Genomic DNA, 12,773 nt, shown 5'->3' with positions numbered 1-12,773 from the left:
GGCCCTGCTCATTTCCATAGCAACGTCAACAGGGGGAGCTGTCGTCACGTGGAGAGCCCTGGCTGTGGAGCGTGGGGAAGTCGGCTCCCTTTCGGACCCGGGAGGAAGAGGGACGGCTTGTGCCTGACCACGCCCTTTGTCTTGCTCCTGTCGGTGTTCTGTTAATCGGTTGTCTAACCGTATAATCAGGTCGATAATCCCATCTAAATCCCGCGGCTCGTCCTTCGCCACCAGGTGCTCCTTAAGGACCAGGGACAGTCCGTTTACAAAGGCGGCACGGAGCGCAACAGCATTCCAGCCGGCTTGCGCTGCCGTGATGCGGAAGTCGACTGCATACTTCGCTGCGCTCCGACACCCCTGTCTTATCGACAGCAGCACGCTTGAAGCGGTCTCGCCTCTATGAGGGTCGTCGAACACCTGTCGGAACTCCCTCACAAACTCAGTGTAAATCGTTAGGAGCCATGAATTCTGCTCCCAGAGCGCCGTAGCCCAGGCGCGTGCCTCTCCTCGAAGCAAATTTATAACGTAAGCCACCCGGCTAGCGTCTGACGCGTACATGACGGGACGCTGTGAAAAGACGAGCGAGCACTGCATCAAGAAGTCCGCACATGTCTCCACACAGCCTCCGTACGGCTCCGGAGGGCTTATGTATGCTTCAGGGGAAGGTGGGGGGGTTTGTTGAACGACCAGTGGAATGTCTGTCTCTGGCATTCGGTCAGCAGGAGGAGGTGCTGCAGCAGCGCCCTGATCATGCGCTTCCACCTGGGCGGTGAGAGCCTCCATCCTTCGATTGAGAACAATGCTCTGCTCGGTAACTAAGTCCAACCGAGCAGTAAAAGCGGTTAAGATGTGCTGCAGCTCACCTAACACGCCTCCTGCTGGCGCCTGTGCACCTCGCTCTTCCATTGGCTGTTCAAGCGATGGTTGACGCCCCTCGGGATCCATGACGCTGGCCGAGAAATCCTGTTGTGAAAGTGTAGGAACACGGACCCACAACAGGGGGCGTAAAAGAACGGGCAATGGATAAGCCAAACAGTAACAATTTAATGTTGTAAATTGTGCACAACGGAATACAGACAACAATCAGTTTGGGACTATAGTCAATTACACGTTGGGTGACGTGTGGGCAGGCTTGAGGATAGGAGATGCCCGTCCAGAACCGAGCCGGATCCCACACGGCCCACACCGCCAACGGATCTGAAGAACACTGGAGCCGCCAAGTCCTGGGTCCCCAGGTGGTCACCATCTCCAGCTGTCAGACCTGGTACTGCTGGCAGAGAACAGAAACAGCACACGTGAGTGTGAGTACGCACACTCAGTAATTCCACAGTCTGTGTTCTTTTGGGAGGGAGCACCTCCACCTCCCGTCACACACTCGTGCAGCTCCTGTCTAACCACTTATCTGGTTGGGGTGTGAAGCGAAGCCGTCGCTGATCACACCAAACGCCAATCCCACAGATAAGGCAACACCACAGGAAAACGGCTGCAAAGAAGTTCAGATTATTACTCAATGTTGTAAGTCAGCAGAGAAATTACCTCCAAGGTAGCTGATTTCTTGGCGAGGAGGTGGAGTTGCAGTCCGGCCTTTATGGTGATGGTGATGAGTTGACTGAGTGACAGCTGGTGCTGATGATGAGTGACAGCTGTCACTCCCAGTGGCTCCGGCGCCCTCTCGTGCTTGAAGCCCGCACTCCAAGCAGGGCGCCATCTGGTGGTGGTGGGCCAGCAGTACCTCCTCTTCAGCGGCCCACACAACAAAGATCTTCTAAATTAGTGAGACGCCATTTCCTCTCCAACTTACGGGTTATCTGCTTTAAGCTGCGAGTTTGTGAGTTATACCACGGAGTCAGGCACTTCTGATTTAAAGCTCTCTTTTTCAGAGGAGCTACAGCATCCACAGTTGTCTTCAATGAGGATGTAAAACTATTGACGAGATACTCTATCTCACTTACAGAGTTTAGGTAGCTACTCTGCACTGTGTTGGTATATGGCATTAGAGAATATAAAGAAGGAATCATATCCTTAAACCTAGTTACAGCGCTTTCTGAAAGACTTCTAGTGTAATGAAACTTATTCCCCACTGCTGGGTAGTCCATCAGAGTAAATGTAAATGTTATTAAGAAATGATCAGACAGAAGGGAGTTTTCAGGGAATACTGTTAAGTCTTCTATTTCCATACCATAAGTCAGAACAAGATCTAAGATATGATTAAAGTGGTGGGTGGACTCATTTACATTTTGAGCAAAGCCAACTGAGTCTAATAATAGATTAAATGCAGTGTTGAGGCTGTCATTCTCAGCATCTGTGTGGATGTTAAAATTGCCCACTATAATTATCTTATCTGAGCTAAGCACTAAGTCAGACAAAAGGTCTGAAAATTCACAGAGAAACTCACAGTAATGACCAGGTTGACGATAGATAATAACAAATAAAACTGTTTTTTGGGACTTCCAATTTGGATGGACAAGACTAAGAGTCAAACTTTCAAATGAATTAAAGCTCTGTCTGGGTTTTTGATTAATTAATAAGCTGGAGTGGAAGATTGCTGCTAATCCTCCTCCTCGGCCCGTGCTATGAGCATTCTGGCAGTTAGTGTGACTCGGGGGTGTTGACTCATTTAAACTAACATATTCATCCTGCTGTAACCAGGTTTCTGTAAGGCAGAATAAATCAATATGTTGATCAATTATTATATCATTTACTAACAGGGACTTAGAAGAGAGAGACCTAATGTTTAATAGACCACATTTAACTGTTTTAGTCTGTGGTGCAGTTGAAGGTGCTATATTATTTTTTTTCTTTTTGAATTTTTATGCTTCAATAGATTTTTGCTGGTTATTGGTGGTCTGGCAGCAGGCACCGTCTCTACAGGGATGGGGTAATGAGGGGATGGCAGGGGGAGAGAAGCTGCAGAGAGGTGTGTAAGACTACAACTCTGCTTGCTGTATCTCACAGTGTTGATGATGAGTTCACGAAATTGGCGTGCCAGACGGTTTGAACATTTCAAAATTTTCTTTGCTCACTGACATGCAGCCTCGCACAGCTCAAGCGCAGTTAACAATACTTTACGATGAGTTTACGAACTGGCACGCCAGACTGCATGACAGTGCAGGGATCAAATTGATGTATGTGTCAAGGTGCCTTTAAGAACACAAGCACAAATGCTCCTGGGACAACTGTAAATTATGTTGAATCATTGTGATTTATTGTTATTACATTTTTCAAGGATGTAATAAAATCATCTGCATTTGTTTATTTATTTATTTGTCTGTTTGTTAGCAGGATTACATCAAAACTACTACACAGATTTTGATGAAAGTTTCACCACAGATAGGTATTAGTCCGTGGAAGACTCCATTAAATTTTGGAGGTGATCCGGATCCGGATTCTGTTTCAAGTTTCACTTTATATAGGCTTTGAAGGATTACATCAAAACTACTTCACGGATTCTCACCAAATTTGTACCACAGGTAGATATTAGGACACAGAAGACTCCACCAAATTTTGTAGGTGATCCGGATTCTGGATCAAGATTCCCCTTTATATAGACTTTGAAGGATTACTTCAAAACTACTTCATGGATTCTCACCAAATTTGCACCACAGATAGATATTTGAGCATGGAAGACTCGACTGCATTTTGGATGCAGTCCTGATCCGGATTGGCAGATGTCAAAAATCTTAAAATTTTATGTTGGTTCTTGTGGTGATCTTGTTAAAATGCACCAATAAATTATACCTCACAGCTTGACTTTTGCTTGTTCTTAGTGACCATCGTGGTGAGGAAAAATGAGGGAGAAATGTTTTTCAAGTGTTTCTGTTGCCACCTACTGTTGTCTGTAAATGATTTCTAAAAGTCTAGTCCATGATTCAAAGTGACCCCATAGTTTGATGAGGTCACAATGTTGATGACTATTTCTTCTAGTTTGTTTTCTGCTATATATTATTATTGCTGTATATTATTTTTAAATTGTGACTTTCTCCACCTCACATAAAGAAGACATTGAGATCTAATCAGTTGGTGTGCTAAAATTGAGGTTAAAGTAAAATAATGAAAGTACAGTGGTGTTGATTAAACTTTAACTTTTTGTGTCTCTAATCCGCATGTGCTATAACATTTAATTTTCTCCTGTCCTCCTCATGTGTCTGCAGATGGATCATGACCCTAGAAACCCTGCCTACATTGCTACTCAAGGCCCGCTGCCCTCCACGGTGGCCGATTTTTGGCAGGTAAACTCACACGTGCACGCACGCCACAGAAATCTACATCACTTAGCCGATAGCTATTCATGATGCGAGCCACAGTGAAGATGAACCCACTTTCTCTGTGTTGTTATTAAACTCTCCCTCACCATCCTACTGTTACTGTATCTTATCAGCACAAAAAAGCTGTTCCCGTTCATCCTTACTGTATCTCATCAGCACAATAGCTGTTCCCTCTCAGCCTTACTGTATCTCATCAGCACAAAAATCTGTTCCCTCTCAGCTTTGCTGTATCTCATCAGCACAAAGTAGCTGTTCCCTCTCAGCCTTACTGTATCTCATCAGCACAAAAATCTGTTCCCTCTCATCCTTACTGTATCTCATCAGCACAATAGCTGTTCCCTCTCAGCCTTACTGTATCTCATCAGCACAAAAATCTGTTCCCTCTCATCCTTACTGTATCTCATCAGCACAATAGCTGTTCCCTCTCAGCCTTACTGTATCTCATCAGCACAAAAATCTGTTCCCTCTCATCCTTACTGTATCTCATCAGCACAAAGTAGCTGGTCCCTCTCAGCCTTACTGTATCTCATCAGCACAAAGTAGCTGGTCCCTCCCTGCCTTACTGTATCTAATCAGCACAAAGTAGCTGTTCCCTCTCAGCCTTACTGTATCTCATCAGCACAAAAATCTGTTCCCTCTCATCCTTACTGTATCTCATCAGCACAAAGTAGCTGGTCCCTCTCAGCCTTACTGTATCTCATCAGCACAAAGTAGCTGGTCCCTCCCTGCCTTACTGTATCTAATCAGCACAGTAGCTGTTCCCTCTCAGCCTTACTGTATCTCATCAGCACAAAAATCTGTTTCCTCTCAGCTTTGCTGTATCTCATCAGCACAAAGTAGCTGTTCCCTCTCAGCCTTACTGTATCTCATCAGCACAAAAATCTGTTCCCTCTCATCCTTACTGTATCTCATCAGCACAAAGTAGCTGGTCCCTCTCAGCCTTAATGTATCTCATCAACACAAAAATCTGTTCCCCCTCAGCTTTGCTGTATCTCATCAGCACAAAGTAGCTGTTCCCTCTCAGCCTTACTGTATCTTATCAGCACAAAAAAGCTGTTCCCCCTCATCCTTACTTTATCTCATCAGCATAATAGCTGTTCCTGCTCAGCCTTACTGTATCTCATCAGCACAAAGTAGCTGTTCCCTCTCAGCCTTACTGTATCTTATCAGCACAAAAAAGCTGTTCCCCCTCATCCTTACTTTATCTCATCAGCACAAAGTAGCTGTTCCCTCTCAGCCTTACTGTATCTCATCAGCATAATAGCTGTTCCCTCCCTGCCTTACTGTATCTTATCAGCACAAAAAAGCTGTTCCCGCTCATCCTTACTATATCTCATCAGCATAATAGCGGTTCCTGCTCAGCCTTACTGTATGTCATCAGCACAATAGCTGTTCCCTCCACACCTTACCGTCTCTCATCAGCACAAAAATCTGTTCCCTCTCAGCCTTACTGTATCTTATCAGCACAAAAAAGCTGTTCCCGTTCATCCTTACTATATCTCATCAGCATAATAGCGGTTCCTGCTCAGCCTTACTGTATCTCATCAGCACAATAGCTGTTCCCTCTCAGCCTTACTGTATCTCATCAGCACAAAAATCTGTTCCCTCTCAGCCTTACTGTATCTCATCAGCACAAAAATCTGTTCCCTCTCAGCTTTGCTGTATCTCATCAGCACAAAGTAGCTGTTCCCTCTCAGCCTTACTGTATCTCATCAGCATAATAGCGGTTCCTGCTCAGCCTTACTGTATCTCATCAGCACAATAGCTGTTCCCTCTCAGCCTTACTGTATCTCATCAGCACAAAAATCTGTTAGCTCTCAGCCTTACTGTATCTCATCAGCACAAAGTAGCTGTTCCCTCTCAGCCTTACTGTATCTCATCAGCATAATAGCTGTTCCCTCCCTGCCTTACTGTACCTTATCAGCACAAAAAAGCTGTTCCCGCTCATCCTTACTGTATTTCATTAGCACAATAGCTGTTCCCTCCCTGCCTTACTGTATCTCATCAGCACAAAAATCTGTTCCCTCTCAGCTTTGCTGTATCTCATCTGCACAAAGTAGCTGTTCCCTCTCAGCCTTACTGTATCTTATCAGCACAAAAAAGCTGTTCCCCCTCATCCTTACTGTATCTCATCAGCACAAAGTAGCTGTTCCCACTCATCCTTACTGTATCTCATCAGCACAAAGTAGCTGGTCCCTCTCAGCCTTACTGTATCTCATCAGCACAAAAATCTGTTCCCTCTCAGCTTTGCTGTATCTCATCAGCACAAAGTAGCTGGTCCCGCTCAGCCTTACTGTATCTCATCAGCACAAAAATCTGTTCCCTCTCAGCTTTGCTGTATCTCATCAGCACAAAGTAGGTGTTCCCTCTCAGCCTTACTGTATCTCATCAGCACAAAGTAGCTGTTCCCTCCCTACCTTACTGTATCTTATCAGCACAGAAAAGCTGTTACATCTCACCCTTACTGTATGTCATCAGCACAAAAAGCTGTCCACTAGTAGTATTACTTGGATATTTATCTTTTTGTTTTCTTCTTATGTGGTTATTTTTCTTACATGCTGCTCCTCGTATCTGCTTGTGTTTTTTGTTTATTTGTGTTGTTGTGTCCCTACCTTACTGTATCTCATCAGCACAAAAAAGCTGTTCCCACTCATCCTTACTGTATCTCATCAGCACAAAGTAGCTGGTCCCTCTCAGCCTTACTGTATCTCATCAGCACAAAAATCTGTTCCCTCTCAGCTTTGCTGTATCTCATCAGCACAAAAAAGCTGTTCCCTCTCAGCCTTACTGTATCTTATCAGCACAAAAAAGCTGTTCCCCCTCATCCTTACTTTATCTCTGTAGCCAGGCTGACAAAGAGTCAGAGCTCTATTGAGCCGAGTATTCCTTTAACTTTAACTAGTAATGACTTCATGACTTTCTTTGCTAATAAAATTTTAACTATTAGAGAAAAAATTACTCATAACCATCCCAAAGACGTATCGTTATCTTTGACTGCTTTCAGTGATGCCGGTATTTGGTTAGACTCTTTCTCTCCGATTGTTCTGTCTGAGTTATTTTCATTAGTTACTTCATCCAAACCATCAACATGTTTATTAGACCCCATTCCTACCAGGCTGCTCAAGGAAGCCCTACCATTATTTAATGCTTCGATCTTAAATATGATCAATCTATCTTTATTAGTTGGCTATGTACCACAGGCTTTTAAGGTGGCAGTAATTAAACCATTACTTAAAAAGCCATCACTTGACCCAGCTATCTTAGCTAATTATAGGCCAATCTCCAACCTTCCTTTTCTCTCAAAAATTCTTGAAAGGGTAGTTGTAAAACAGCTAACTGATCATCTGCAGAGGAATGGTCTATTTGAAGAGTTTCAGTCAGGTTTTAGAATTCATCATAGTACAGAAACAGCATTAGTGAAGGTTACAAATGATCTTCTTATGGCCTCAGACAGTGGACTCATCTCTGTGCTTGTTCTGTTAGACCTCAGTGCTGCTTTTGATACTGTTGACCATAAAATTTTATTACAGAGATTAGAGCATGCCATAGGTATTAAAGGCACTGCGCTGCGGTGGTTTGAATCATATTTATCTAATAGATTACAATTTGTTCATGTAAATGGGGAATCTTCTTCACAGACTAAGGTTAATTATGGAGTTCCACAAGGTTCTGTGCTAGGACCAATTTTATTCACTTTATACATGCTTCCCTTAGGCAGTATTATTAGACGGCATTGCTTAAATTTTCATTGTTACGCAGATGATACCCAGCTTTATCTATCCATGAAGCCAGAGGACACACACCAATTAGCTAAACTGCAGGATTGTCTTACAGACATAAAGACATGGATGACCTCTAATTTCCTGCTTTTAAACTCAGATAAAACTGAGGTTATTGTACTTGGCCCCACAAATCTTAGAAACATGGTGTCTAACCAGATCCTTACTCTGGATGGCATTACCCTGACCTCTAGTAATACTGTGAGAAATCCTGGAGTCATTTTTAATCAGGATATGTCATTCAAAGCGCATATTAAACAAATATGTAGGACTGCTTTTTTTCATTCATGCATTTATTTCATCTAGGCTGGACTATTGTAATTCATTATTATCAGGTTGTCCTAAAAGTTCCCTGAAAAGCCTTCAGTTAATTCAAAATGCTGCAGCTAGAGTACTAACGGGGACTAGAAGGAGAGAGCATATCTCACCCATATTGGCCTCTCTTCATTGGCTTCCTGTTAATTCTAGAATAGAATTTAAAATTCTTCTTCTTACTTATAAGGTTTTGAATAATCAGGTCCCATCTTATCTTAGGGACCATCTTATCTTACAGCCTTACTGTATCTCATCAGCACAAAAAAGCTGTTCCCACTCATCCTTACTGTATCTCATCAGCACAAAGTAGCTGTTCCCTCTCAGCCTTACTGTATCTCATCAGCACAAAGTAGCTGTTCCCTCCAAGCCTTACTGTCTCTCATCACCACAAAGTAGCTGTTCCCTCCCCACCTTACTGTCTCTCATCACCACAAAAAAGCTGTTCCCTCTCAGCCTTACTGTATGTCATCAGCACAAAAAGCTGTTCCCTCTCAGCCTTACTGTATCTCATCAGCACAAAGTAGCTGTTCCCTCCAATCCTTACTGTCTCTCATCACCACAAAAAAACTGTTTCCTCTCAGCCTTACTGTATCTCATCAGCACAAACTAGCTGTTCCCTCCAATCCTTACTGTCTCTCATCACCACAAAAAAGCTGTTTCCTCTCAGCCTTACTGTATGTCATCAGCACAAAGTAGCTGTTCCCTCCCCACCTTACTGTCTCTCATCAGCACACAAAGCTGTTCCCTCTCAGCCTTACTGTCTCTCATCAGCACACAAAGCTGTTCCCTCCCTACCTTACTGTATCTTATCATCACAGAAAAGCTGTTACATCTCAGCCTTACTGTATGTCATCAGCACAAAAAGCTGTCCACTAGTAGTATTACTTGGATATTTATCTTTTTGTTTTCTTCTTATGTGGTTATTTTTCTTACATGCTGTTCCCTGTATCTACTTGTGTTTTTTGTTTATTTGTGTTGTTGTGTCCCTACCTTACTGTATCTCATCAGCACAAAAAAGCTGTACCCGCTCAGCCTTACTGTATCTCATCAGCACAAAGTAGCTGTTCCCTCCCTACCTTACTGTGTCTTATCACCACAAAAAGCTGTTCCCTCTCAGCCTTACTGTATCTCATCAGCACAAAGTAGCTGTTCCCTCCCCACCTTACTGTCTCTCATCAGCACAAAAAGCTGTTCCCTCTCAGCCTTACTGTATCTCATCAGCACAAAGTAGCTGTTCCCTCCAAGCCTTACTGTCTCTCATCACCACAAAAAAGCTGTTCCCTCTCAGCCTTACTGTATCTCATCAGCACAAAGTAGCTGTTCCCTCCAATCCTTACTGTCTCTCATCACCACAAAAAAGCTGTTCCCTCTCAGCCTTACTGTATCTCATCAGCACAAAGTAGCTGTTCCCTCCCCACCTTACTGTCTCTCATCAGCACCAAAATGCTGTTCCCTCTCAGCCTTACTGTATGTCATCAGCACAAAGTAGCTGTTCCCTCCCTACCTTATTGTATCTTATCAGCACAGAAAAGCTGTTACATCTCAGCCTTACTGTATGTCATCAGCACAAAAAGCTGTCCACTAGTAGTATTACTTGGATATTTATCTTTTTGTTTTCTTCTTATGTGGTTATTTTTCTTACGTGCTGCTCCTCGTATCTACTTGTGTTTTTTGTTTATTTGTGTTGTTGTGTCCCTACCTTACTGTATCTCATCAGCACAAAAAAGCTGTTCCCTTCCTACCTTACTGTGTCTTATCACCACAAAAAGCTGTACCCGCTCAGCCTTACTGTATCTCATCAGCACAAAGTAGCTGTTCCCTTCCTACCTTACTGTGTCTTATCACCACAAAAAGCTGTTCCCTCTCAGCCTTACTGTATCTCATCAGCACAAAGTAGCTGTTCCCTCCCCACCTTACTGTCTCTCATCAGCACAAAAAGCTGTTCCCGTTCATCCTTACTATATCTCATCAGCATAATAGCGGTTCCTGCTCAGCCTTACTGTATCTCATCAGCACAATAGCTGTTCCCTCTCAGCCTTACTGTATCTCATCAGCACAAAAATCTGTTCCCTCTCAGCCTTACTGTATCTCATCAGCACAAAAATCTGTTCCCTCTCAGCTTTGCTGTATCTCATCAGCACAAAGTAGCTGTTCCCTCTCAGCCTTACTGTATCTCATCAGCATAATAGCGGTTCCTGCTCAGCCTTACTGTATCTCATCAGCACAATAGCTGTTCCCTCTCAGCCTTACTGTATCTCATCAGCACAAAAATCTGTTAGCTCTCAGCCTTACTGTATCTCATCAGCACAAAGTAGCTGTTCCCTCTCAGCCTTACTGTATCTCATCAGCATAATAGCTGTTCCCTCCCTGCCTTACTGTACCTTATCAGCACAAAAAAGCTGTTCCCGCTCATCCTTACTGTATTTCATTAGCACAATAGCTGTTCCCTCCCTGCCTTACTGTATCTCATCAGCACAAAAATCTGTTCCCTCTCAGCTTTGCTGTATCTCATCTGCACAAAGTAGCTGTTCCCTCTCAGCCTTACTGTATCTTATCAGCACAAAAAAGCTGTTCCCCCTCATCCTTACTGTATCTCATCAGCACAAAGTAGCTGTTCCCACTCATCCTTACTGTATCTCATCAGCACAAAGTAGCTGGTCCCTCTCAGCCTTACTGTATCTCATCAGCACAAAAATCTGTTCCCTCTCAGCTTTGCTGTATCTCATCAGCACAAAGTAGCTGGTCCCGCTCAGCCTTACTGTATCTCATCAGCACAAAAATCTGTTCCCTCTCAGCTTTGCTGTATCTCATCAGCACAAAGTAGGTGTTCCCTCTCAGCCTTACTGTATCTCATCAGCACAAAGTAGCTGTTCCCTCCCTACCTTACTGTATCTTATCAGCACAGAAAAGCTGTTACATCTCACCCTTACTGTATGTCATCAGCACAAAAAGCTGTCCACTAGTAGTATTACTTGGATATTTATCTTTTTGTTTTCTTCTTATGTGGTTATTTTTCTTACATGCTGCTCCTCGTATCTGCTTGTGTTTTTTGTTTATTTGTGTTGTTGTGTCCCTACCTTACTGTATCTCATCAGCACAAAAAAGCTGTTCCCACTCATCCTTACTGTATCTCATCAGCACAAAGTAGCTGGTCCCTCTCAGCCTTACTGTATCTCATCAGCACAAAAATCTGTTCCCTCTCAGCTTTGCTGTATCTCATCAGCACAAAAAAGCTGTTCCCTCTCAGCCTTACTGTATCTTATCAGCACAAAAAAGCTGTTCCCCCTCATCCTTACTTTATCTCTGTAGCCAGGCTGACAAAGAGTCAGAGCTCTATTGAGCCGAGTATTCCTTTAACTTTAACTAGTAATGACTTCATGACTTTCTTTGCTAATAAAATTTTAACTATTAGAGAAAAAATTACTCATAACCATCCCAAAGACGTATCGTTATCTTTGACTGCTTTCAGTGATGCCGGTATTTGGTTAGACTCTTTCTCTCCGATTGTTCTGTCTGAGTTATTTTCATTAGTTACTTCATCCAAACCATCAACATGTTTATTAGACCCCATTCCTACCAGGCTGCTCAAGGAAGCCCTACCATTATTTAATGCTTCGATCTTAAATATGATCAATCTATCTTTATTAGTTGGCTATGTACCACAGGCTTTTAAGGTGGCAGTAATTAAACCATTACTTAAAAAGCCATCACTTGACCCAGCTATCTTAGCTAATTATAGGCCAATCTCCAACCTTCCTTTTCTCTCAAAAATTCTTGAAAGGGTAGTTGTAAAACAGCTAACTGATCATCTGCAGAGGAATGGTCTATTTGAAGAGTTTCAGTCAGGTTTTAGAATTCATCATAGTACAGAAACAGCATTAGTGAAGGTTACAAATGATCTTCTTATGGCCTCAGACAGTGGACTCATCTCTGTGCTTGTTCTGTTAGACCTCAGTGCTGCTTTTGATACTGTTGACCATAAAATTTTATTACAGAGATTAGAGCATGCCATAGGTATTAAAGGCACTGCGCTGCGGTGGTTTGAATCATATTTATCTAATAGATTACAATTTGTTCATGTAAATGGGGAATCTTCTTCACAGACTAAGGTTAATTATGGAGTTCCACAAGGTTCTGTGCTAGGACCAATTTTATTCACTTTATACATGCTTCCCTTAGGCAGTATTATTAGACGGCATTGCTTAAATTTTCATTGTTACGCAGATGATACCCAGCTTTATCTATCCATGAAGCCAGAGGACACACACCAATTAGCTAAACTGCAGGATTGTCTTACAGACATAAAGACATGGATGACCTCTAATTTCCTGCTTTTAAACTCAGATAAAACTGAGGTTATTGTACTTGGCCCCACAAATCTTAGAAACATGGTGTCTAACCAGATCCTTACTCT

General features: G+C 43.0%; 1 protein-coding gene across 1 annotated transcript in view; it reads left to right on the top strand.

The window, feature by feature from the left end:
* LOC117521373 (receptor-type tyrosine-protein phosphatase N2-like) overlaps nt 1–12,773 on the top strand; it is a 742,548-nt gene that overhangs the window by 671,328 nt on the left and 58,447 nt on the right. The window contains exon 17 of the mRNA XM_034182665.1: nt 4,152–4,229. Within this exon, the coding sequence (XP_034038556.1) occupies nt 4,152–4,229 (78 nt within the window). The remainder of the gene's footprint in view (nt 1–4,151; nt 4,230–12,773) is intronic.

Source organism: Thalassophryne amazonica, chromosome 12 (genome assembly GCF_902500255.1).
Source record: "Thalassophryne amazonica chromosome 12, fThaAma1.1, whole genome shotgun sequence".
NCBI lineage: Eukaryota > Metazoa > Chordata > Actinopteri > Batrachoidiformes > Batrachoididae > Thalassophryne > Thalassophryne amazonica.
This window is presented reverse-complemented; position numbering and strand designations above follow the sequence as displayed.